Genomic DNA, 23,001 nt, shown 5'->3' with positions numbered 1-23,001 from the left:
TTGCTAACATGTGTTAACATCTATTTACAGGTATAGACATGTATTAACATGGATTGACATATATTCTCATATATTAACATAAATTAATATACATTGATATATATAATTAATTAAATGAAAAGATAAAAAAAAAAAAAAAGTAAATTAAATTAAATCATTCCATTTATATATATACGTATATATATTCTATTTTGGTTATATCCTTCACGTTTTTAATGTAAAATAAAAAATGTTTGTACATGTACTTAAAAATACAACAGAATAAAAAAATGTATATATAGCAAACAAAAAAAAAAAAAAAAAAAAAAAAAAAAAACTTTTCAAAATAAAAGCAAAAAATAACATATATGCTAAGGTTTACTAAAACAGATTTTTGATTTTATGCCATATACATTAATCCATATGGCATACAAAAGTATGATTATGTGTATATATATAATACACAAAATATGTATGTATTATTCTTATGTATGTATTGTATATATGTGCTAAATATATGTATTATATATATATATATATATATATATACGTCCGCTATACATACATATTCACATACGCGTATATTCACTTGGCTATAAGATTTATGGAGAAAAAAAAAAAAAATACATACATTTTAAAACATATAAAAATTGATGATATATGAAGTGTCATAGGTATAATAACATGATTCCACATTAAACGAAATTATGTATATATTATTACCACTAAATTATAAATTGTCCGTACTATCGTGCAACTTAATTTATTAGTTGCTCCCGAATAAATGATTACGCGAGTACATATATAAATATATTCATTCACAAACAGCTGGTGGTTAAAAAGTGAGCATATTATGAAAATAAGATTTTTTATAAAACAAAAGAAATTATTTAAAATATATTTGTCATATATTTATAGAATAAATGCGTTAACCATCTTTTAATAAAAAAAATAATAAAAATGTAAAGGAGTTGGATTGGTTTGCCATTATATTATAGCGAGCTTTTTTTTTTTTTTTTTTTTTAAACATTTCAACTTTTTTGTTAATTTTTTTTTTTTTTTTTTTTTTTTTTCATATATGTATATATATAAATATATATAATATTTTATAATAGTCAAAAAACACAAATTACAAGAAATGCAGATAAACTGAACACATTGTTATAATACATGCTTAACAAAACGTTCTTAGAAAGAAGATTAATTCACTTAAACATATTAAGACACATTTTGCTCAAACCGATTATTTCATATTTTGCGTAGATATATATTTATATGTATGTATGCTCTTTTTCGTACCATGGTAATGTATGTTTTCAACGTGTATTTTATTAAAAACGAAAGATGTAAAATGTGGTTAAAGAAAAATAAATGATATAAAATTACTATATTGCACTGTTCTTGATATGACAATCCCTAAATAATTAAAATATTTTTTGTGAAAGCATGCAATTTTAAAATGGAACAAAGGTATAGTTGCGTGTCGTAATTATTTATACCAGCGTGCTTATATTTCTCTTTTTATTAATTCATCGTATATGTAAAATAAGTATTTCTTCCTTTTGGAATTTAACTTTTTTATATAAAAAATTAATGCCAAAAAAGGGGGAATAAATATTTAAAAAACTTTATTACAGTATTTACGTTATTATGTTTCAATACTCTGAAAAATTCTGAGTATCCTTCACATATTTTTTATGCTATCATCATTGCAAGTTAGAAAAAAAAAATAAAAGTTCGTAAGGGTATATGCTGCAAGTGTACATTTATACATATGTATATATATAAATACATGTACTTATTTATATATTTTTATACTTACATATTTGTATGAATAACTGTGAAAAATCGATTTTATAATATTCGTAGTGGAAAAATAACACCATTATTTAAATATTTATTTTTAACAATTGTTATTTTCTTTTTTAAACGTCAATATAACATCAGAGCAAAAGAACAAGATTTTCATGGAAACAAATTTATAGCTTGCTATACAATTTCATTTCTGCAAAAAAAAAAAAAAAAAAAAAAAAACAGCTATAATAAAAGTTTGCTGAAGCGGAAATATTATATATATAAACGTACAACCGAATAGAAAAAGAACAAATTAAAATTAATGAACAATTATGTTACCACTATATACCCGTAGTTGCTACCTTTTTTTATGTAAAATTTTTTACAAATGTTATACTAATGTTTCCATTTTTTTTTTTTTCTTAAATTATGGTTTTTATTTATTATCGCGAATTAAAAACAGTACAAAGCACAAAGAACACATGTGTTATATTGCCCACACATGTTTATACATGCATATATAATATATTTATATATATGCACAATTGGGGACAAATTTCTTTAAATAACATATTTATACAATATTTCTTTCCTATCAAACAATTATTTTGTAAAAATTTAAATAATAATTGCATTTATGTAATGCAAGATTTTAAGCTATATTTTCTTTAAAATTTTAATTATACATTTGTTGCTTTAAAAAATAAATTTGAATGTTTTTGCAAAATTTAAAAGTAAAACACACAGTATTTCAAGAACTGGTGTGTTTTTTTTTTTTTTTTTTTTTTTAGTTTATGTGCTTATGTCTCAGATATAAATAGTTAATATCGTTTGTTAAAATAACGACATTTACTGTTTGCTGCTTTTTGAAAATAACAAAATATTACAAATTCTTTTAATCAAAAAAAAAAATTTATATCATTAAAGGGCATGTTAATACCCTTCGATTTTTGTGTCTATAAATATAGGAGCTCGTACTTACATAGAGCTTTCGATTTATTATTAAAACTTTTTGTACACATTAGCATATGTTATATATATTACTATCACGTAAGCACATGATATGTACATAATTCATATGTTTTGCAAACATTAAAGAAAACAACAGTATATATTATGCATACACTATTCAGTCGGTATTTATACAATTGTAAAAAATACCTTTGTACGCGTTTTATAAAAAAATAAATTTAACTTTTATATATACATATATATATATATACATACAATGACACGCGGAATTTTTTTTATTTAGCCATTAGTTCGATCTATGTATGATATTTTTTATATGTGGTCTTTTATGCTTGTACTGTTGTGTTTTTATTTTTTTTTTTTTAAATTTATTTTACTTTAAAATTTATGACTAATCAAGGTATACATAACGCGTTAAGCATATTAAAAATAGTAGTTTTATACTAGTTACTATAACGCAGTATTTTTATTATATAATATATAAAAAAATTTCTTGTTTAATGAAATAAAAGTTTTATTATATGGAAAGGCGAACGTAAAAATTACGGTATCTTTATTATGAATTTATATAGAACGGTATTAACATTTACTTTTAAATAAGTTGTACTCCTCAAACTTAGCAGGAATACTTATGAAACGTTACATACAAAAATAATAAATAAGTTATTAATATGTTTTCCCGTTCTGCCTACTTCTTCTTACTTATGCTTGTTTTTCCTATTTTCTTATTTTCTTATTTTTTTGGAGATCGCTGAAAAATGTCCAAGAAGGTTATATATCTCTGCGATTAAAGTATATGTACAATCTATTTATATACGTACATTTATAAGTTCACAATTTTCCTATTCTTTTAATCAAACAAAAAGTGGAAATATACATAATTAACAAAGCTTAAATATGAAAAAAGCGCATTCTCAAAAATATATTTGGATAAATATAATTACACATGTAAAATTATTTTCTCAGCTAAAATAGCATTATTCTTAATTTCTAATAGATAAAAAAAAAAAAAAAAAAAAAAAAATATACATGCATAATTAATTATGGAACAAGCATATTCCTTATGAACATTGTGGTACAAATTTAATATAAAGAGTTAAAAATACAATTTTTTTATCAAAAACTTATGAACAATATTTTCCAGCGTACATGCAAAAAAAAAAAAAAAAAAAAAAAAACTTACAAAAGTTATTAAAGCGAAAAAAAAAATAATTTACATATATATGTATATTTATATACATATATATAATTTTACTAAACAATACGACCAACACATAAATGCTACTTATATTTCAATATTTCTTTATGAAAAGATAAAAAAAAAAAAATACTTTTCACAAAAAAGTATTGGTAATATTCACACATTAGGTTAGCATATTTATATATATATATATACATATATATATATATATATATATATATATATATATATATATATATACATATATGTATATATATATGTACAATTGAAAACACGTCAGAATAATAAGGGATTAATTTTTTCATTGAATTTTTTTTTTTTTTTTTTTTTTTTTGCAACTTAGAAAATGTGCATTTATATTGAAAGGTATAAATATGAACTGTTCAGGTTATTTGATAATTAAAAATTTAGCTATATAGCATTTTGTTTTAACACCTCTCTTTTCTTTTTTGTTAAAACGTTTTTAAGAAATACAAAAAGGCGAACTGTACACATATCCATACGTATACATACATATGGATATATACATATATACATGTATGGTCACATGAACAAATGTATACATATACATTCGCATGCGCGCTTATAAAATAAAACGATATTTCACCATCGTTATTTTAAACAATTCTTTTTTGAACCATGGAATTGGAAAATAAAATAAAAAAATATAATGAATTCATGAAATAAATAGAACTTTTTCCGAAATAACATTTCTGAACATTTCTAATTAAACAAAAAAAAAAAAAAAAAGAAAGAAAGAAAGAAAGAAAGGACATTACAAAAGAGCTTAAATATATTGAGAACTACTTATTTGCACATATGTATATATGTATACGTACAAATGTGTGTTTTTTTAAATGATATGAACGTTATGAGGACATAATATACAGTACGTGTAAAGTACCAAATAGTACGTAACAAAAAGCGTGTATTACATAATACCCAATACACAATACCCCACGTTTAACAAATAAAGTAAGCATATTGAAAAATAAGAATATATTTCGAAGATGGACATACAAAATAATTCACAGAAAGAAACTAACAAAAAAGAGGTAAACAAGTGCATCAATGCTAGCGGTAGTAGTATTACTACAGTTGTCAATTGTAGTAAAAATGGCACATCATGTTTTAAGATAGACAGTAGAAATGATAAAGAAGAAAGAAGCAACAACAGTAAGATAGACGACAAAAAGGACAAGAAAGATAATAATGATAGCGGAAGTACTAATGTGATCTGTGGGAATAATACCATAAGTACTAACATTAGCAGTAGAAATAACACAAGTAGTAACAGTATCAGACAAAATAACAACTATAAGGGAAATGAAGCTAATAATTCAATGGATTTGAAAAGCATTAAAAAGGACAACATCATTAACAGTAAATATAAAGCTCAAAATAAAGAAAACTACGATAAGTGCTACTATAATCATAGTAACTATAGTAATAATAATAGTAATAATAATTATTATTATTATAATAATAGTAAAAAAGTGAATTATACCAATTTTTGGTCGACCAAAAGTTACAGTTATGAACATTTTTCCCCTACGAATTGTACGTATTTTAAAAAGAGGATAACAAAAATTGATAAGAATGTAAAGAAGGATGATATGAATAATAAGGAAAAGGTTAAGTCAAGCGAACAAGAAAAAAAAAAAAATGTAAATAATATTGTTTCTTTGAGTAAAGCTGAAAATGGTAAAGAAGCAGATACGAATAATATAAACAAAAATGAGCAAGTTGTTGATAAAAATGTGTGTAACGAAACTAACACGAAAAAAAAGAAGGGGAAAAAAAAAAGAAAAAAAGGGAAGGATAACGAGAAACAGAACAAAAAAGAGAACGAAAAAGAGAAGGAGACAAAGAAGGAGACAAAGAAGGAGACAGAGAAGGAGACAGAGAAGGAGATAGAAAAGGAGAAAAGGAAAGAAAAAGCGACGGAAAAAGGAAAAAATAATAATCAACTCATCGAAAGTACTAAACAAGTTTGCAAAGATGTAAACATAAGCATTGGAAATATCAATAATATTACAGAAGTTCGCAGTGATATTATGAACGAAAATGCAAGTATTACCACCGCAATTAGTAGTAATGCTGATAGTAAAATTAAAAAAAAAAAAAAAAAAAAAAAAAAAAGGAAAAAAAAAGGAACTGTCCTGGAAAATGTTAGCGGAACCAACTTGTGCAATGGTATAACTGTTGATGCAAAAAAGGAGGAAAACAAAGTATCGAAAATGTGTCAAAATTTGAAAAAAGGAATAATAAAAAATAGGGAAATAAATTCTTTTAAAAATAAAAGTGAACATTATACCAAGGGCGCAAATATTAATTATCAAACATATAATATAGTAAGTGGTAATATAAATAAAGAAAAAAATGAAAATTTCGGAAAAACAATTCGTGGAGGCAATAATATATATAGATCTTACTCCAAAAAGTTAAATAACAACTTCTGCAGGAATGTAAACACAAACGAAAATGTAGACACTAGTGGACATGCTCCTAGTAACTATCATATGAACTTAATGTATGGTCAATTCAAAAAGAGCTTACTACAGCTGTCAAAAAATACCGAAAGGAAATATAACAGCGACATGAATAATCAGACATATTTAAATTACTTATCTGATAATGCTCAAACGTTTTACAATTTAAACGAGTACAATAATTTACCATATATGGATGGGGGAGAATGTAAAAATATAAGTAACATGTACTATGGAAATAATGATCAAAAAAACATATTAATGGAAAGTATACTTCGGTTGCAGAGGATGTACAATATTGATGAAAATATGTACAGTAACAAAATTCAGAGCTGTATTGGTAATAATATGGGTAACAAAAATATTTTCAGTTATAGTAATAATAATAATGAGAAAAAAAAGAAGAAGAACACCATTAGTAGTAATGTATATAGTACTAGCGGCTTAAGTGCGAAATTAGATAAAAATATAATGCATGCAGAACTACAAAAATTGCAAAAAGACAATTATGATATTCATAAAATGAAGAAAGGAATGACTAAGGCTGACCTAATTAGCAACCATGTACATTATGAAGGTGGTAAAAATTTTAAATATGAAAATAACGAGGGCATGGTAGTCATTAATAAAGGTAATAGGAAAAAAGGCTATTACTATAATGTAAGAAAAAACTTGCAACAAGTAGATGGTAACCTTGAGCAGAGTGTAAATGGTGTTGTGGGTTCAAGTAAATATAACATGAATTGGGGTAGAAAAAGGAATAATTTAAAAGGTAACATTCACGGCATTAGAAGTGTTAGCGGCATTGGAGGTGTTAGCGGCATTGGAGGTGTTAGCAGCATTGGAGGTGTTAGCGGCATTGGAGGTGTTAGCGGTATTGGAGGTGTTAGCGGTATTGGAGGTGTTAGCAGCATTGGAGGTGTTAGCGGTATTAGAAGTTATAATGGAAACTACAATAATATGGATGAAACCGAAGCGAACTATCGCACGCCTGAAGTAAATAATAATGCAATGAAGAATGACGGAATGTATTCACACCTTTACAAAGACAAGAACAGTGCAAATTACAACTACACAGATGTTCAGAACAAGTACTATAACAAGGATAACAACTTCCTGTTTTACAATATGCCAAATGGAAATAAAAACAAAAGGGATGTAGGAGGAAATGGCCCTAACGGAAAATTCTTCATAGGTGAAAATAACCATAACTTTGTAAATAGGGGAAAAGAAAATATTCTTACAAATATAAATGATGAAAAAGAACAGACAAGAAATTTTGAGGTTAATCATGAAATACATAAGTTTATAGATTATTGTGTAAAATATTATGGAAATAAGTATTTGATGGATGTTTTAAATGAATTTTCTTTAAATAATATTAATGAAAATTTTGATGAACTTAGCAATATTTTTAAAATGAGTATAAATGATGAAAATTTGAATACACTTGCAACATTGCAAAAAGATGAAAAAGAAAATTTTCCTTTTTTAAGTGATAATAATAATAATAATAATAATGAGCAGTCCTTGGAAAAGGACATCGAACATATCTTAGACGACTCCAGCAAAGTTATAATTGAAGAATATGACAAGTTTAATATGTTGATAAGTGAAAACGTGGAAGGACGATTAGCAGGAAGGGAAATGAACGAACAATCGAGTGAGAAGAAGGAGGGGCTGACTGATATTCATGTTGATATAAAAGACGATGCTCAAGCAGATGTTCTGGTTGACATTCAGGTCGATGCTCAAGCCGATGTACAGTCCTACGAGGGGAAATTTCTTGAACATATCATTGTCAAAGTAAAAGAGAATGAAGAAGACTCTTCTAAAAAGCAAACACATGAAGAGAATACAAGTAACGTATTTGAAGAGAGTCACAAAATGAATGTGACCATACCACCTGGGTTAAGTTTGCCAGATATAAATAGAGCTTTGCTACATGGTGCTTATTTGGACAATATAACTGTTGTGAAAAAGTGTCTAGAAAAAGAAGTTGATGTTAACTATTTTGATAAAATTGGAAGAAGAGCCTTACATTATGCATGTGCAGGTGGTTATTATGATATTTGTGAATTGTTAATAAAAAATGGAGCAAAAGTAAATATATCTGATTATAAACATTGGACTCCTTTACATATTGCAGTTACAAAAATGCATAAAGACATAACAGAATTATTGTTAAAGAATGGTGCTAACATACATGCATTGTTACCTCATTCCTTGTCACCTAATAGAGGGAAAACTACGGCCAGTATGTGTATACATTTTGCAGCCATTAAAGGAAACAAAGAAATAACGAAAATGTTTCTTAAGTTTGGGGCAAAGATCAATGACACAGATTTGTCGAATAGAACTGCTCTTCATTATGCATGTTATAGAAATAATACAGATTATGTAAAATTTTTAATTTATGAAGAAAAAGCAAATATTAATATTTTTGATGTTCACAATAGATTACCTATACATGCAGCTTGTTTAGGTGGTGTTTTAGAAAATGTAAAAATTCTAGTAGAAAATAGAAGTTTCGTTCAGAAAAAAGACATTTATAATATGAGCCCTTTGGATATAGCAAGAATAAAGAAGTTTAAATCTATTAGAAAATTCTTAACGAAATATATCAATGAAAATTTTAATCCGCATGATCTGGATGTGATTAACCCTGAGAGTGACTGCAGTGGTAAAGGGGGTGCTAATGCAAAGGGTACAGAGAATGCAGTAAATGCAGTAAATGCAGATAATGCAGTAAATGCAGAGAGTGCAGTAAATGCAGATAATCAAGTTGACAAGAAAGAGGATGGTGGTAAAATCTGTGTAGCGATTGAAAAGGAGGAAAAACGGCAGGATGAAAACACTCAAGGCGAACATAAACAGAGTGAGCGCAAACCGAGCGAACGTAGTATACTGGAGAAGACAACTAAAAATGAAGATGATACAATGGGAGGAAGTAATGAAGAAATAAACTGCGTGAATGATAAAAATATTGCAGTGGGAGACAGTGATGAAAATAAAATGGATCCGAAAGAGTTTTATAATGACAACAAAATGATTAAAGATATTTTGACAACAACTATTAGCACAATTTTGAAGGAACCAAATAGAGATCAAATACGACGCGTTGTTGATGCCTTAGGTGTATATATTTCTTTAAGTTTATTAGAAAAAACAATTTTGATTCAGAATTACGGTGGTATAAATTTGGTTAATAAACAAGGGAAAAGAAGCGATGGAGGAGTTTTTTTCTATTTAATTAAATATATGTATAAGAATGATATAATTTCGAAATTTAAATATGATTATATTGTTGAAGAAGAAAAAGAAAAAAAAAAAACATACAGAAAATTAAAAAAGAAATTATTACAGGAGGAAGAAAATATAAAGCATACTACTCTAAATAGTAGTAATATTGATAACGCGCAAGTTAAAGCGATGTATCAAACATATAACAATGAAGGCACACATTTAAAATCGATGTATCACCTTGGTAGCAGTAATAATATTTTACAAACAGGGAAAAATAAAAATTATCCTTTTACATATGACAAAAAAAAAGAGTATAACAACAATCCTAATGAGGAAAAAGTATGTACTATAAAAGGAAAAGATCACAGCAGGAAAAAAAGCAATTATAAAATTGTGAAAACAAGAAGAGATCCTTTGAAAAACATTTCAAATAATAATATTAACAGAGATAATAAAATTTTTCATCAATTCGCAGATTATTCAGAAAGGAATAATAAAATTGCCACTTCCATTACTAACAATAAAAAAGTGTTAATAAAAGATGGGAAAAATACTTTAAACAGAACTAATGGTAACTTTGCTTTTACCAGTTATAATTACCCCGTGAGATATAATAATAGTGAGCATCAAAACATTCCTTATAGTAGTAGTAAAAATATGTTTACTGATCATCTTTTGAACAATGCAAGAAATAATTTAAAATTTTTTAATAACCAAAATAACTATATATCAAATGATCCAACTGCAAATGAAACGGAAAATCAAAACAAAAAAGCTAGCAAAAAAAAAAAAATAAAGAAAAAAAACAATATCACATATATACACGCATACACAAACACGCATACAAACGCGCATACAAACGCGCATACAAACGCGAATACAAACATAAGCGCAAACCTTAATGCTGATATAAATCCGGGAAACACAAAATGTTTCGAAAAATGTAATGCTGAATCAGCATATGTAAATTTAGTGAAAAGTGTTTATGGCAATTTTAAAAATGTGCATGATGCACAATACCAGAAGAAACATTTATACCAGCTGAAGAAAACTGTAAATAAAAATAATGAAAATTTTAAATTTGACAACAATTTTACCCATTTTAACAAAGAAATTATGAACTATCAGAATAACTTAATTTCATATATTCATAATTTGCAAAATAGCGCATATGAATATATGGGAGGTGCAAAAAATAATAGCACCAATTTTATAAATAGCCAAAATATGTATTTAATAAATAATTTATGTAAATTTTATGGAAATAATTATAATCACAGGAACAATGAGGAATTGCTTTTAAACGATTTGGACCATATGTATTACAATAGCTACCCGAAAATTTAACTTCACGGTTAAGTGAGTACAGCTTACATTGTATTTGTTTATATGTATATGTATATATACGCATATATATATATATATATATATAATATTAAAAAATTGCTCTTCAATTTTTATGTTTTTTTTTCCGCTTCTTCGCCCATTTTTTTTAAAATTAAAGCGCATAACGCTCACCCGAAAGCTTTTTGGTAAATTTCCTTATTTTTTTTAATAAACGTGAAAGCATATTGTTATGATATATTTTTAAATAAATATATAAATGAATACACAAATAAATAAATATATATATATATTTATAAAAAATACTCACGTGCAAATACGTCCTATGTATAATATAACAAATACAGGAAATGAAAGTAACCATTAAAAATACTTGTGCTCTTTTGGAGCTAATGTATTTTATAAAAGCCATAGAATGTACCTGTTTGCGTTTTTAACTGTTTCCTGCAAGTGCAGATAATAACATACTGTAGGAATACACATACATGTGTATTTAAGTGGTATTGCGTATATATATATGTATATATGTATATATATATATATATTTAAAGATATGTACAGATAACATCTACATACGCTTTATATCTCGTAGCGAAACATTTCCCCTTTTTTTATTCCCAGCAAAATTGCATGAACGGTGTATAATAAAAAAAATTTTTTTTTTTTTTTTTCTGAACAGTTAATGTTTTGAAGTGTTTTGCCTATAAAAAAAAAAAAAAAAAAAAAAAAATAGCTGCTTTAAAAGTGTGAACAAATAAAGTAAAAGTTTTATATATTTTTTTTTTTTCGTATCTCAGAAGTGCATTTATATACACATACATACACCCACGTACACTTACACATACATAATTAAATACATTTTAACGAAAGAGCGAAAAAAACTAGACAACTTGTATTTGTGAAAATTGTGCTCTCTGAGTAACTCCTAAATCAAATAATTGCATGAAAAAAAGGAAAAACAACTAAACAAAGTAATACTAAATTTTTTTATTTTGACTAATTTTAACTAACATTTTGAAAAAAAAAAAAATTAAAAATAGGGGGGAAAAACATCAAAAACCGAAGATTATTTAAATTGGTATATTTTTCTTATTTTAATGCCTAATAATAAAAATACAAGTTTTTTCTTATATTTTTTTTATTGATTATATGGTATCCAGACTGTGATAATAATATATGTGTTTATTTTGCAAATTTTACACTTTGAATTATCTCACAAAAGTTTATGCCAGGTAGCTGTATGTAAATGTGTATAAGTATGTACTAATATACTAATATATATATATATATATATATATATGTGTGTGTAATAAAAAATTCGCAATACTACGAGCGTGAAAGGACAAAAAAGGGAAAATAGGAAAAACAAAAACAAAAAAAATAAATTGAGGAATAAGTAAAGCACAGAAAAAATAAAGTGAAAAAAATATAAAGGTAAAGGGAGAAATAAAATAAAAGGAAAATATAATATAACAAATTTTTATTTCCCAAAATTGTTGATTTTTTCTTTTTTTGTTCAGAAAAAATGTTGCATTGTGCTGGTACTGGAAAGATAATTGCCAAGCTATACCATGAACATGGGGGTGTATAATGCTTGTGCACATTTATGTACATGTATTTATTTATGTATGTATACGCATTTATATGTATATAATAAATATGTATTTATGTATGTACATGTATTTATATATGTACACGTATATATGCACGTATATGTATATATATGCACGTATATGTATATATATGCACGTATATGTATATATGCACGTATATGTATATATGCACGTATATATATATATTCAAGTATATGTATGAATATTTATGCTTAAGTATGTACGCATATATATATATATATATATATATATATATATATATACATACACTTATAACAAAGAAAAAAAAAAAGTAACGTATTTCAATATTTTTCCTTTACACAAAAAATTAACATACGAATCTTTTGGATTTTGGGGTGTTATTCCTTTTCATTCTGCAAAAAAAAGGAAAGAAATTTATCCGACGATCAATTGTTGGAATTATCAACTGAGTAATTCTTTTTTTTTCTTTTTTTTCCCATTTTTATTCTATTATTAATTTATGTATTTCCTCTTTATTCATATGCCGTTTATTTATTGTTAATTTATTCATTTATTGTGTAATTATTTATTATTTATTTATCCATCAGTTTATTTATCAATTTATTCTTTTTATTTTTAAATATTCCCGTACAATAATACTGTTTTTAATTATTCCTCAGAGTAATTTACATTATTTAAAAGTAAAAATAAAATAAAAAAAAAATCAGTGGAAATTCTTTCAATTTTTATTTTACTTCACCATTTTTTACGTCACCATTTTTTATGTCACCATTTTTTATGTCACCATTTTTTATGTCACCATTTTTTATGTCACTATTTTTTGTCACCTTTTTTTACTTCCTCATATTTTACTTCTTAATTTTTACCTTTCTACGTTTCACCTTTTATTTTGCATGCCAATTTTCCATGTTCATTTCCCGTATGTACCTTTGGAAATAGTTTTTTGTAATGATATTTTTTTAAAAGAAGATAATAATATGAAACCATGACGGAATATAAATGTCCTGATGGTTTGGACTTGTTCTGTTACATAAACAGATGTGATATAAATGAACTAATTGATTATACGGAAGAGATTGATGGTAAATCCTCATATAGTTGTAATGAGCATAATAATTATTGTGAATATAAAATTCCACCCCTTTTACAAAATTTTGAAAGTAATCAAGAAGACTCAGAAAAAAGCTCCGTAAAGAGTTATATTGATGATGGGGCATCGACAATTATTTCAAAAAATGAAGAGGAAAATAATAATAGTTTAGAACATAACAGAACAGAAAAGAATAGGGAAAAAAAAAAAAAAAAAAAAACGAAGATATAGGGGAAACGCGTGAAGTAGGGCAAAAACAGACGAAACAACAAAACTCACGAGAAGAAAAAATTAATATAATAATTATCAAAAATAAAAATAGGATAAACAATTTTGAAGGAATACTCTCTATGGCAAAATCAAATAATAAAAATATACAGAAGAAATTGAATGAAAGAATTTATCATATATGTTGCAAAAGTATTGCAGATATAAATACACATAATTTAAAAAAAGTAAGAGATATAAAGGGAAAGCAGGGGAAGCTTACCATTGAACATATTGATCATAATGATATTTTTCTAGCAATATATGACAATTTTGGGAGTAAAAAAAAAAAACATAGCAGTAATATGTTATATGGCCATTCATGTGATAGTCAGAGAGGATGGCACGATAATATTAGGTACCATGAAAATGTCTTAAAAAAAAGAAAAGAGATAAATCCGTACAATACTCAACTGAATGATGGTAATAATTTCAAGCCTTGCAGAAAAAAAAAAAAAAATGATTATTTCTTCCGTAATAATATACACAGTCGTATAATTAATAAAAATAGTAGTAATGCGCATAGAAAGAAAATGCCTCTCCACATGGTACAACATAAGACAAATAAAAATGTCATGGATAACACGTCTGATTTCGATTCACATGCTATAGAATTAGAAGAGCTTACATTAAAAGATAGAACATCTTTAAAAAATTTTTATTTAAAAAAAAATAGAAAACGCGCAAATCATATATTTGTGTCCTCATATGATGATGTTAAGGATAGTGATCATCATGTTGATCAGTATCGTCATCATCATGTTGATCAGCATCGTCATCATCATGTTGATCAGCATCGTCATCATCATGTTGATCAGCATCGTCATCATCATGTTGATCAGCATCGTCATCATCATGTTGATCAGCATCGTCATCATCATGTTGATCAGCATCGTCATCATCATGTTGATCAGCATCATCATCATCATGTTGATCAGCATCGTCATCATCATGTTGATCAGTATCGTCATCACCATGCTGATCATCCTCGTTATGAACATTACGCATATGGCTACTCTCAACGAAGAGAAATGTTATTATCAAATGAGGTAGTCCGTTCAGAGTATATGAATAATGATACGACAACTGTTGCACCTAACAATGTTTATGTAAATAGAGACATGTCAAGAAGAGAAAATATAATGAGTTATGAGAAAAACGAAATTGAACAAGAACACAAATGTAACTATTCTTTGCGAAATTATGAGGAACAGTCAGCAGAAGGTGAATATGTTATCCCTTTACCTACACAGATCAACAAGAAAAAGAAGGAACAAAATCTAAGGAATGAAGATGCAAATTTTATATATGAACATGTTGAAAATGATGTTTATCCGTACCAAATATTCGAACCAAAAGAAAGGATTTCCCTTGATGAAGTGTATGATGACAGCATAAATTGGCATCCATCTCATATGGAAGAAGTCAGTAATACAGCTAAGAACTCTGCTAATGTTGTTAATGTCCCAAATAGATTTAATAATTCTTGTACTGGAAATGATGAAGATAATGGAGGAAGAACCTGTGCAGATGATAACATATACTTAAAGAGAAAAAGTGTAGAAGAAATATATCAGAGTCGTGCTGATATAATTAGTAGCATATCATGTGAAGGCTTATTAAATAATACTGAACAAAGAAAAGATGAAAATAACGTATATGATGATTTAGAAGGGATAGAAAGGAGCAAATCTTTAGAAAAACATGATTTAGTGATTGGTGAGGAGGGGCATGTGTATGAGAATTTTGATAATGTTAGAAGTGACTTAAAATGTAGCAAAAGTAGCAATGATAGGAGGGAAAAGAGCAGAATCCATAAATGTTATGATAATTTAAGAGAAGGAGAAATACGATTAGGTAATGATATATTTTGTTCATTGGACTTATCTATCCCTAAGAAGTTAGGTAATACATATGATGAATTAGTACCCCACGTAAATAGTTTTAAAGGTGAAGAAAGTGAACATGGGGAAGGTTTTTCAAATAGTAAAGGAGAAAAAGAATATTTTGACTTGTTAATTAAAAAATATGAAAAAACTATGTTGACAATTGATGAGCTTGAAAATTTATCTTTTAGTATGAACAGTGCAAAAGAAGATGGAAGTACAAACGATCTAAAAAAGGAAGCGTTGAAGAAGGACGAAATGGAAATATCTGATGATCGCAAAAGTTTGAAATGTAGTAGTGAAAAGTTGGACCAGGAAAAAGAGAAGCAAAAGAAAAGAAGTGTTTGTCAAGAAGAAGGAACTCCCCGGAAAGATACACACCATAATGTAGACACAAACACTGATGCTAATGATGACCATTCGAAGGACTTAAACTACCCTTGTGGGGTTGAGGAAGATATATCAGGAGTATCAGAAGCGGGGATAAGTGGAGGATATGAAAAACTACTAGAAAATGACATGTACGATTTGTATAATTTAAAGATGCATGATTTGGAGAATCTAAAATCTTATGATTTTACATCTTCGAAAAATTTATTAAAAAAAGATATATTCCTTTATAGTAGTTTGAATAATGAGGAGGAATGCCTTGATAATATGGATGTTATTACTTATGAAGAAGGGGATGATAACAACCATTCGAATAATGACTCGGTGGAAAAGAATTACAAGAAGTTATCGCTAAATGGCGATACAATGGACGAAGAGATAGATGTACGTGATGACAAGGAAATTGCAAGCTTTTTGGAGAAGCTGAAAGCTGATTTGGCTAACCAGATAAATATAAACAATGAAGAGGATAGCGGTAATAATAATAATAACAATAATACGAACAATATAAACAATATGAACAATATGAGTAATAATGGGGACGAACGAGCATTTGACTTGCTCGATTCGGTTCATGTAAATGATTACTATTATGACTGCGATGATGGAAGAGGTGATGCTGTCATAAATACTACCCATGTTGATAATGAAATGATGAGAAAGTCGAAGAAAAACTCGAAAGACAATAATGCTAATTTTTGGCACAATGATGAATGTGCGGATCATGATGCATATGTGAACAACGATATGATAGATAATACTAGTGGTAATGATGCCCCTGTAGATTCAGAACTTAAGCTATCGGATCTTAATGAGTCTAATGTGCATATGGATAGCAATTCGTTATTTAACGTGGGTGATATCAGTGGGAATAATAATTATCACGGTACTGATCATGATGCTAAGTATGATACGAAGTATGGCGCTAAGCATGACTCTCAGTATGAGAACAATAATAATAACAACTTTAACATTAACTGTAACAGTAATAGTAATAGGAACAGTAATAGGAACAGTAATAGGAATAGTAATAGGAATAGTAATTACGACAGTGGCAGCCCTCCCAAAATTCCCGAATTAATGAAAAACACGGAGTGTCAGACGGATTTCCCCCTAGACGTTTCGAGAAATACAAACAGAACACCAAGGAAAAAAAGTGTAGAGGTAATATTAGTGAAAAGAAAATTAAAAAGGATAAATGAAAAGGAAATACCAAGAGGGAGTATCGGAGCATCACTTAACCATGATAAGGATAATAGAAAGAGGAGGTACCCAAAGAGAAATAGAATCAAAACGCTACGATACTGGATAGGTGAAAGAGAACTCACAAAAAGAAATCCAGAAACAGGGGAAATAGATGTAATAGGGTTTAGTGAATGTAAAAATATAGATGATCTATCACCTCATATTATAGGGCCATTTAAATATAAGAAAATCTATTTAAGAGAACAAAACCGTTCAAGAAAAAATTTTAATATGGAAGAAATGAATGAACAGCATTACAGTAATTATTATGGAAGAAAGATATTAAACGACGATGTGTTTATAGAGGAGGACGGGTACACCAACAGATTAAACGATGTAACAAATAGTAACACCACTCAGGATGATTATTATCGTCATAGTCATCGTTATCATTATCATCATGTTAATCGCAATAAGGAAGGAACACATATGCAATATAAAAATAATATATTATACAAAGCATCAATGAAGGGGAGTAATAGCAATGATGCTGATAAAAATACTAATCTACCCAGAGCTAATCGATTCTCCAATAGAGCTGTTAATCTTAATGATAACAAAAAGTGGAAAAAACGAAAAAAACGTAAATTCATTAATATCATTAATTATATAAAAAAAAAAAAAAAAAAATTAATAAAAAGCAGTGACAAAAGGGAAGGAGAAATTTTATTCTACCAAAATGTTAAAAAAGACAGTACGGCTATTGGTGGAAGTAGATGTTCTGAACACGTTAATAATGGTAAGGGTAAAGATTCTAATATGAACAACGATGCTAATACATTCAACAATGCTAATCTTCTAACGGATGGAAGTTACATGATAGAGCATGTAGCTACAAATGACGAAGTGTACAATGATATGTATGAGGAAGAAGGGACAAACAGATTATTAAATGACGATGTAGCATGTGATAGTCTTCCTTCGAATGAGGGAAATTTGTTCCTTGATGTGAACGGTGTAGGTGATGCGGATATGGAAGTAGCTCATATAGCAGATGTGGATAAAGCATCAGTAGTTGCAGATGGAAACGAACCAAACGTGAGTGAAGAGATGAATTGTTCGAACGACAATAACTCGAATTGTATGGATGACGGAAAGATAGAAGGAGTAGAAGTAGAAGATGAAACATTTGAAGACGTTGAAGCAGAAGCAGTAGAAGACGTTGAAGCAGAAGCAGTAGAAGACGTTGAATCAGAAGCAGTAGAAGAGGTTGAAGCAGAAGCAGCAGTAGAAGGTGAGGCAGAAGTCGATGAGGCTGAACGGGCGGAGAAAAAGGTAAACGTGTCGGTGAAAAAGAAAAAAGTCAAAAAAAAAGTGAATAACCAGAAAAAAAAAAAAAAAAAAGACAGCAAAATAGATGAAATGTACAAAGAGCTATCCATATTAAATTTAAATTTTCGTATCTCCAATGAAAAAAGAAATAATGAGGGGAAAAAAGGCAAAGAAAAGGAAGATAGGGGAAGGAAAAACGAATTTAAGGGAGTAAACAAGGACATAAGTAAGAAGAAGGCAAAAAAGAAAGAGATGAAGATGAAGAAGTTGAAACAAGAAGAAGAAAATGAAAAAGAAAATACAAAAGAAGAGAAATTAAAAGAAAAAGAAAATACAAAAGAAGAGAAATTAAAAGAAAAAGAAAATACAAAAGAAGAGAAAATAAAAGAAAAAGAAGAAACAAAAGAAAACGCAAAAGCAAAAGAAAACGCAAAAGCAAAAGAAAATGCAAAAGCAAAAGAAAATACAAAAGCAAAAGAAAATGCAAAAGAGAGCTTAAATGATAGTGAGGATAATCAGTTAAAGGGAAAAAAGGAATACAATGTTCAGGAGCACTGGGATGAGGATTTAAAATATAGCGAAAAGACCTTTTTTAATGCAGAAGAGTGTAATAGAAGTGCGAGTAATTATGCAAGAAATTATGCAACCTATTATGGAACTATTTTGCATGTGCACATGCATAGTAATAGTGCAGAACAAACTGTGGTCACCTCTATATGTGGAAAGGATGCAGCGCAGAGCGCTGATGAAGTTATACCAGTTAATAATGGAAATAATGGTGATAGCACAGTTGGCACGATTCTACCTTATGAAGGAGACCAGAACACATTTGGTAGTAGTAGTAGTAGTTCTAAAAACACGAGTGGACATAATTTATATATGACATTTCTAGAAAAAACAAATAAAAATTATATGAACAGAAGTTATATAAATAAAATGAGTTCAGAGGAAAACTATTATGAGGATATTAACCCGGCACATAAGAAAAAAAGAATACTTTCCAGTGTAAATGAGAGTGAAAATGAAAATAGTAGTGTAGATAGTGATTTAATAAATGACGTTATTTCGAAAGAAAATATGGGTTCAGAGGTAGAAGCGGCTGTAGAAATACCAAGTGCGGACCGCAAAAATAAATATACAAACAAAAGGTCACTCAAGAAGTCGTATAGCAGCAACACAAACAGTAGAAGCATTATTAAGAAATCTCCTACAAAATTGTTAGCAGGTTTTATTTTTAAAAAGAAAGAAATAAGATATGCAATGGAAAAAGGGGAAGAAGGAATTCTATCAAGAAAGTATTATGCGAACAAACAACAAAAAGGTGCTTGTGTAAACGAAGTAGATATTTCTCTAGTATGTTCCCAGAACAGTTTTGTAACAGGTACTATTATTATATTGTTAGTATTTTAACTTTTGAACAATACACAGTTGTCATATTGAGTCAGATACATATAACTAAGTGTGTACGTTAGACGCGATTTTATTTGTATGTGCATATATTCTTATATATTTGCGTATGTGAACATTTTTGTTTTAATGTTAATTTTAGTGTTAATTTTAATTTTTTTTTTTTTTTTTTAAGGATTACATTTTTATGATCGATTACACCCATGCGCAGGATTACCCCTCGTCCAACAGGTTTAAGCATATATCAATAATAAAAATATTGCAACAATAAAAATATAACAGTAACAATAAAAATATAACAGTAACAATAAAAATATAACAGTAACAATAAAAATATAACAGTAACAATAAAAATAAATGTGGAGGAGTCGCTAAAAAACGGAGCATATAAATGATAAATTGGAAGGAGTGATAAGTTATATAGCAAACACACGTTAAATGGTTTTTATTTTGTTTTATTTTGTTTTATTTTGTTTTATTTTGTTTTATTTTGTTTTTGTTTTATTTTATTATATATATATATTTTTTTTTTATTATATATATATTTTTATTATATATATATATATATTTTTTATTTTATTATATATTTATTTTTCAGAGTTTGCTTGGAGGTTTTAAGTTAGACCTGAATTTGTACTGCATTAGGATGGAGCTAAATGGACAGTATTGTTCATTTACCTATCAGAATGATTTGGTATAACCAAAACGATATATTTTTCTTTTTTTTCATCAAAAGTAATTGCGTTTCATTCGATTTGGTTGTATATTTATTTGTTTGTTTTTACATTACCATATGTTTCTTTCTTTCTTTCTTTTTTTTTTTTTTTTTTTTTTTTTGAATTCTAGGTAGGGTATATCGACAAGGGGGAAAAAATAAAAATCTTTTTGAAGAATCAGGAAAGATGCTATGAGATAGGGGATTTTTTTTACATTCCTCCATTTTCAAACTTTTTAGCTATTAATAAAAGCAGGTATAAATTAGGGGGGGAGGTGGAAAAATGAATATAAATATAAACTGTACTTTGTGATGTTCGCTTCACGTTGTTACTGTTATAATTATTATTATTAGTTGTTACTATTTGTCATTGGTGTTGTAATTATTTGTACTTTTTTTTTTTTCTTTTTTTTTTTTTTTTTTCCAGATGCGAGTGTATTTTATACGTCTGTCCAGTAAAAAAGTGAAGAGCAGGCACATAATTATTTTTTTCATATTTTGTTCAGAACAGTTATATTAGTTTAATATCCTGTTACGAATATTTTTCGGTGTTTACATTTAACTGTCATCTTGGAAGTTTTCTATGAAGTTTTCCTGTCAATACGGGAAAGAAGGAAAAAAAGAAAGAACTGGAAATTGCATTTAAAAAAAAAAAAAAAATATATATATATATATATATTTACATATACATAACAATTTACGCTTTTTGATAAATCTTTTTCTGAATTTTTATTTTCAGAATAGACAATTGTACTTAACATTGAATGGCATAGGTGCTCGTTTTGATTGAATATATATATATATGTGCCTTTTAATAATAATAAAAAGTGAAAAACATGATAAATAATATGAAAAAGATAAGAATATGTGATGAAAATCATCAAATTGGGGAGCCCCGTCTATATGTAATTATAAAGCATAATTTAGTTATATGCATATATTTGTATATATATATATATATATATATATATATATATATATATTTATATTAGCAGAATGTGGTAAAAAATGATAAAATTATACGCGGTTATAAATATGAAGAATGTGTGTATATACATTTTTTTTTCTCCATCGAAATTTTTTTTTTTTTTTTTTCCTTTTTTGTATACATATATATATATATAATACATATACATGTAAACGTATATATGTATATGTAAACGTATATATGTATATGTAAACATATATATGTATATGTATACGTATATATGTATATGTATACGTATATATTATACATGTAATTGAGGGAGAAATATATATATATACACATATATATATATATGCACACCATAAAAATTGTAAAAAAAAAAAAAAAAAAATTGTTCCGTAAATTTTCTTTTTCTACGTTTTACCCCTTTTTTTTTTTTTTTTTTTAGTTGCAATTTAACTTTACATAAATTTAATTATATACATTAAAACTTCATTAATATTGTAATATTTGTTTTATATCACAACAGAGGTAACAACTTTCTATATTCTGAAAAAAGGGGGAGTGGAAAAAACGTTATATATATATATATATATATATATATATATATGTATAAGTTTATATAGGTACGTATAACATATATATGTATATATACATTATGTAAAAAACTATGTATACATATACATATATAATATTATTTACTCGTACATTATTGCATGTACATACGTATAGGTAATATTACAATAACGTGTTATTAAATAATGCATTTCTGTAAATTAAATCATTTTATTTATTTTTCTAACTTTTCAACGTGTTTATTGAAAAAAATTAATTATTTTTTATTAGTTTAAAAATATTATTACGTCATTTTAAATAATTGAAAACTTATTTGTTTCCCGTTTCTTTATTTGAAAATATAATTTAAAAGTAATGCATTATTTTTTAAAATTTTGTAGATGGCATTCATTCATTTATTTATTTTATTACTTTAATTATTTATTACTTTATTTATTCATTTAATTATTTATTCATTTAATTATTTATTCATTTAATTATTTATTATATTTATTAATTTATTTTTTTTTTTCTTTATGAAATTTTACAATATATTATTATTATATTATATATAGATTTCATAGAAGTAACGTCGTAACGTACATTTATGTGTTTATATATGT

At 26.8% G+C, this 23,001-nt stretch overlaps 2 protein-coding genes across 2 annotated transcripts; both read left to right on the top strand.

The window, feature by feature from the left end:
- Window positions 1–4,956: 4,956 nt before the first annotated feature.
- On the top strand, window positions 4,957–11,031 carry PmUG01_06013300 (conserved Plasmodium protein, unknown function; the record flags this gene model as incomplete). Its single annotated transcript, XM_029003699.1, has 1 exon — window positions 4,957–11,031. One exon carries the CDS (start codon window positions 4,957–4,959, stop codon window positions 11,029–11,031), a length of 6,075 nt encoding a protein of 2,024 aa, XP_028859792.1.
- Window positions 11,032–13,608: 2,577 nt separating this feature from the next.
- SEA1 (schizont egress antigen-1, putative) lies at window positions 13,609–21,362 on the top strand (the record flags this gene model as incomplete). Its single annotated transcript, XM_029003698.1, is given in 6 exon segments — window positions 13,609–13,920; window positions 13,935–20,154; window positions 20,356–20,411; window positions 20,779–20,874; window positions 21,027–21,151; window positions 21,323–21,362. 6 exon segments carry the CDS (start codon window positions 13,609–13,611, stop codon window positions 21,360–21,362), a joined length of 6,849 nt encoding a protein of 2,282 aa, XP_028859791.1.
- Between the last annotated feature and the right edge of the window lie 1,639 nt (window positions 21,363–23,001).

Source organism: Plasmodium malariae, assembly GCF_900090045.1.
Source record: "Plasmodium malariae genome assembly, chromosome: 6".
NCBI lineage: Eukaryota > Apicomplexa > Aconoidasida > Haemosporida > Plasmodiidae > Plasmodium > Plasmodium malariae.
Note: the sequence above shows the minus strand (reverse complement) of the source record. Positions and strands in the feature narration are given on the sequence as shown.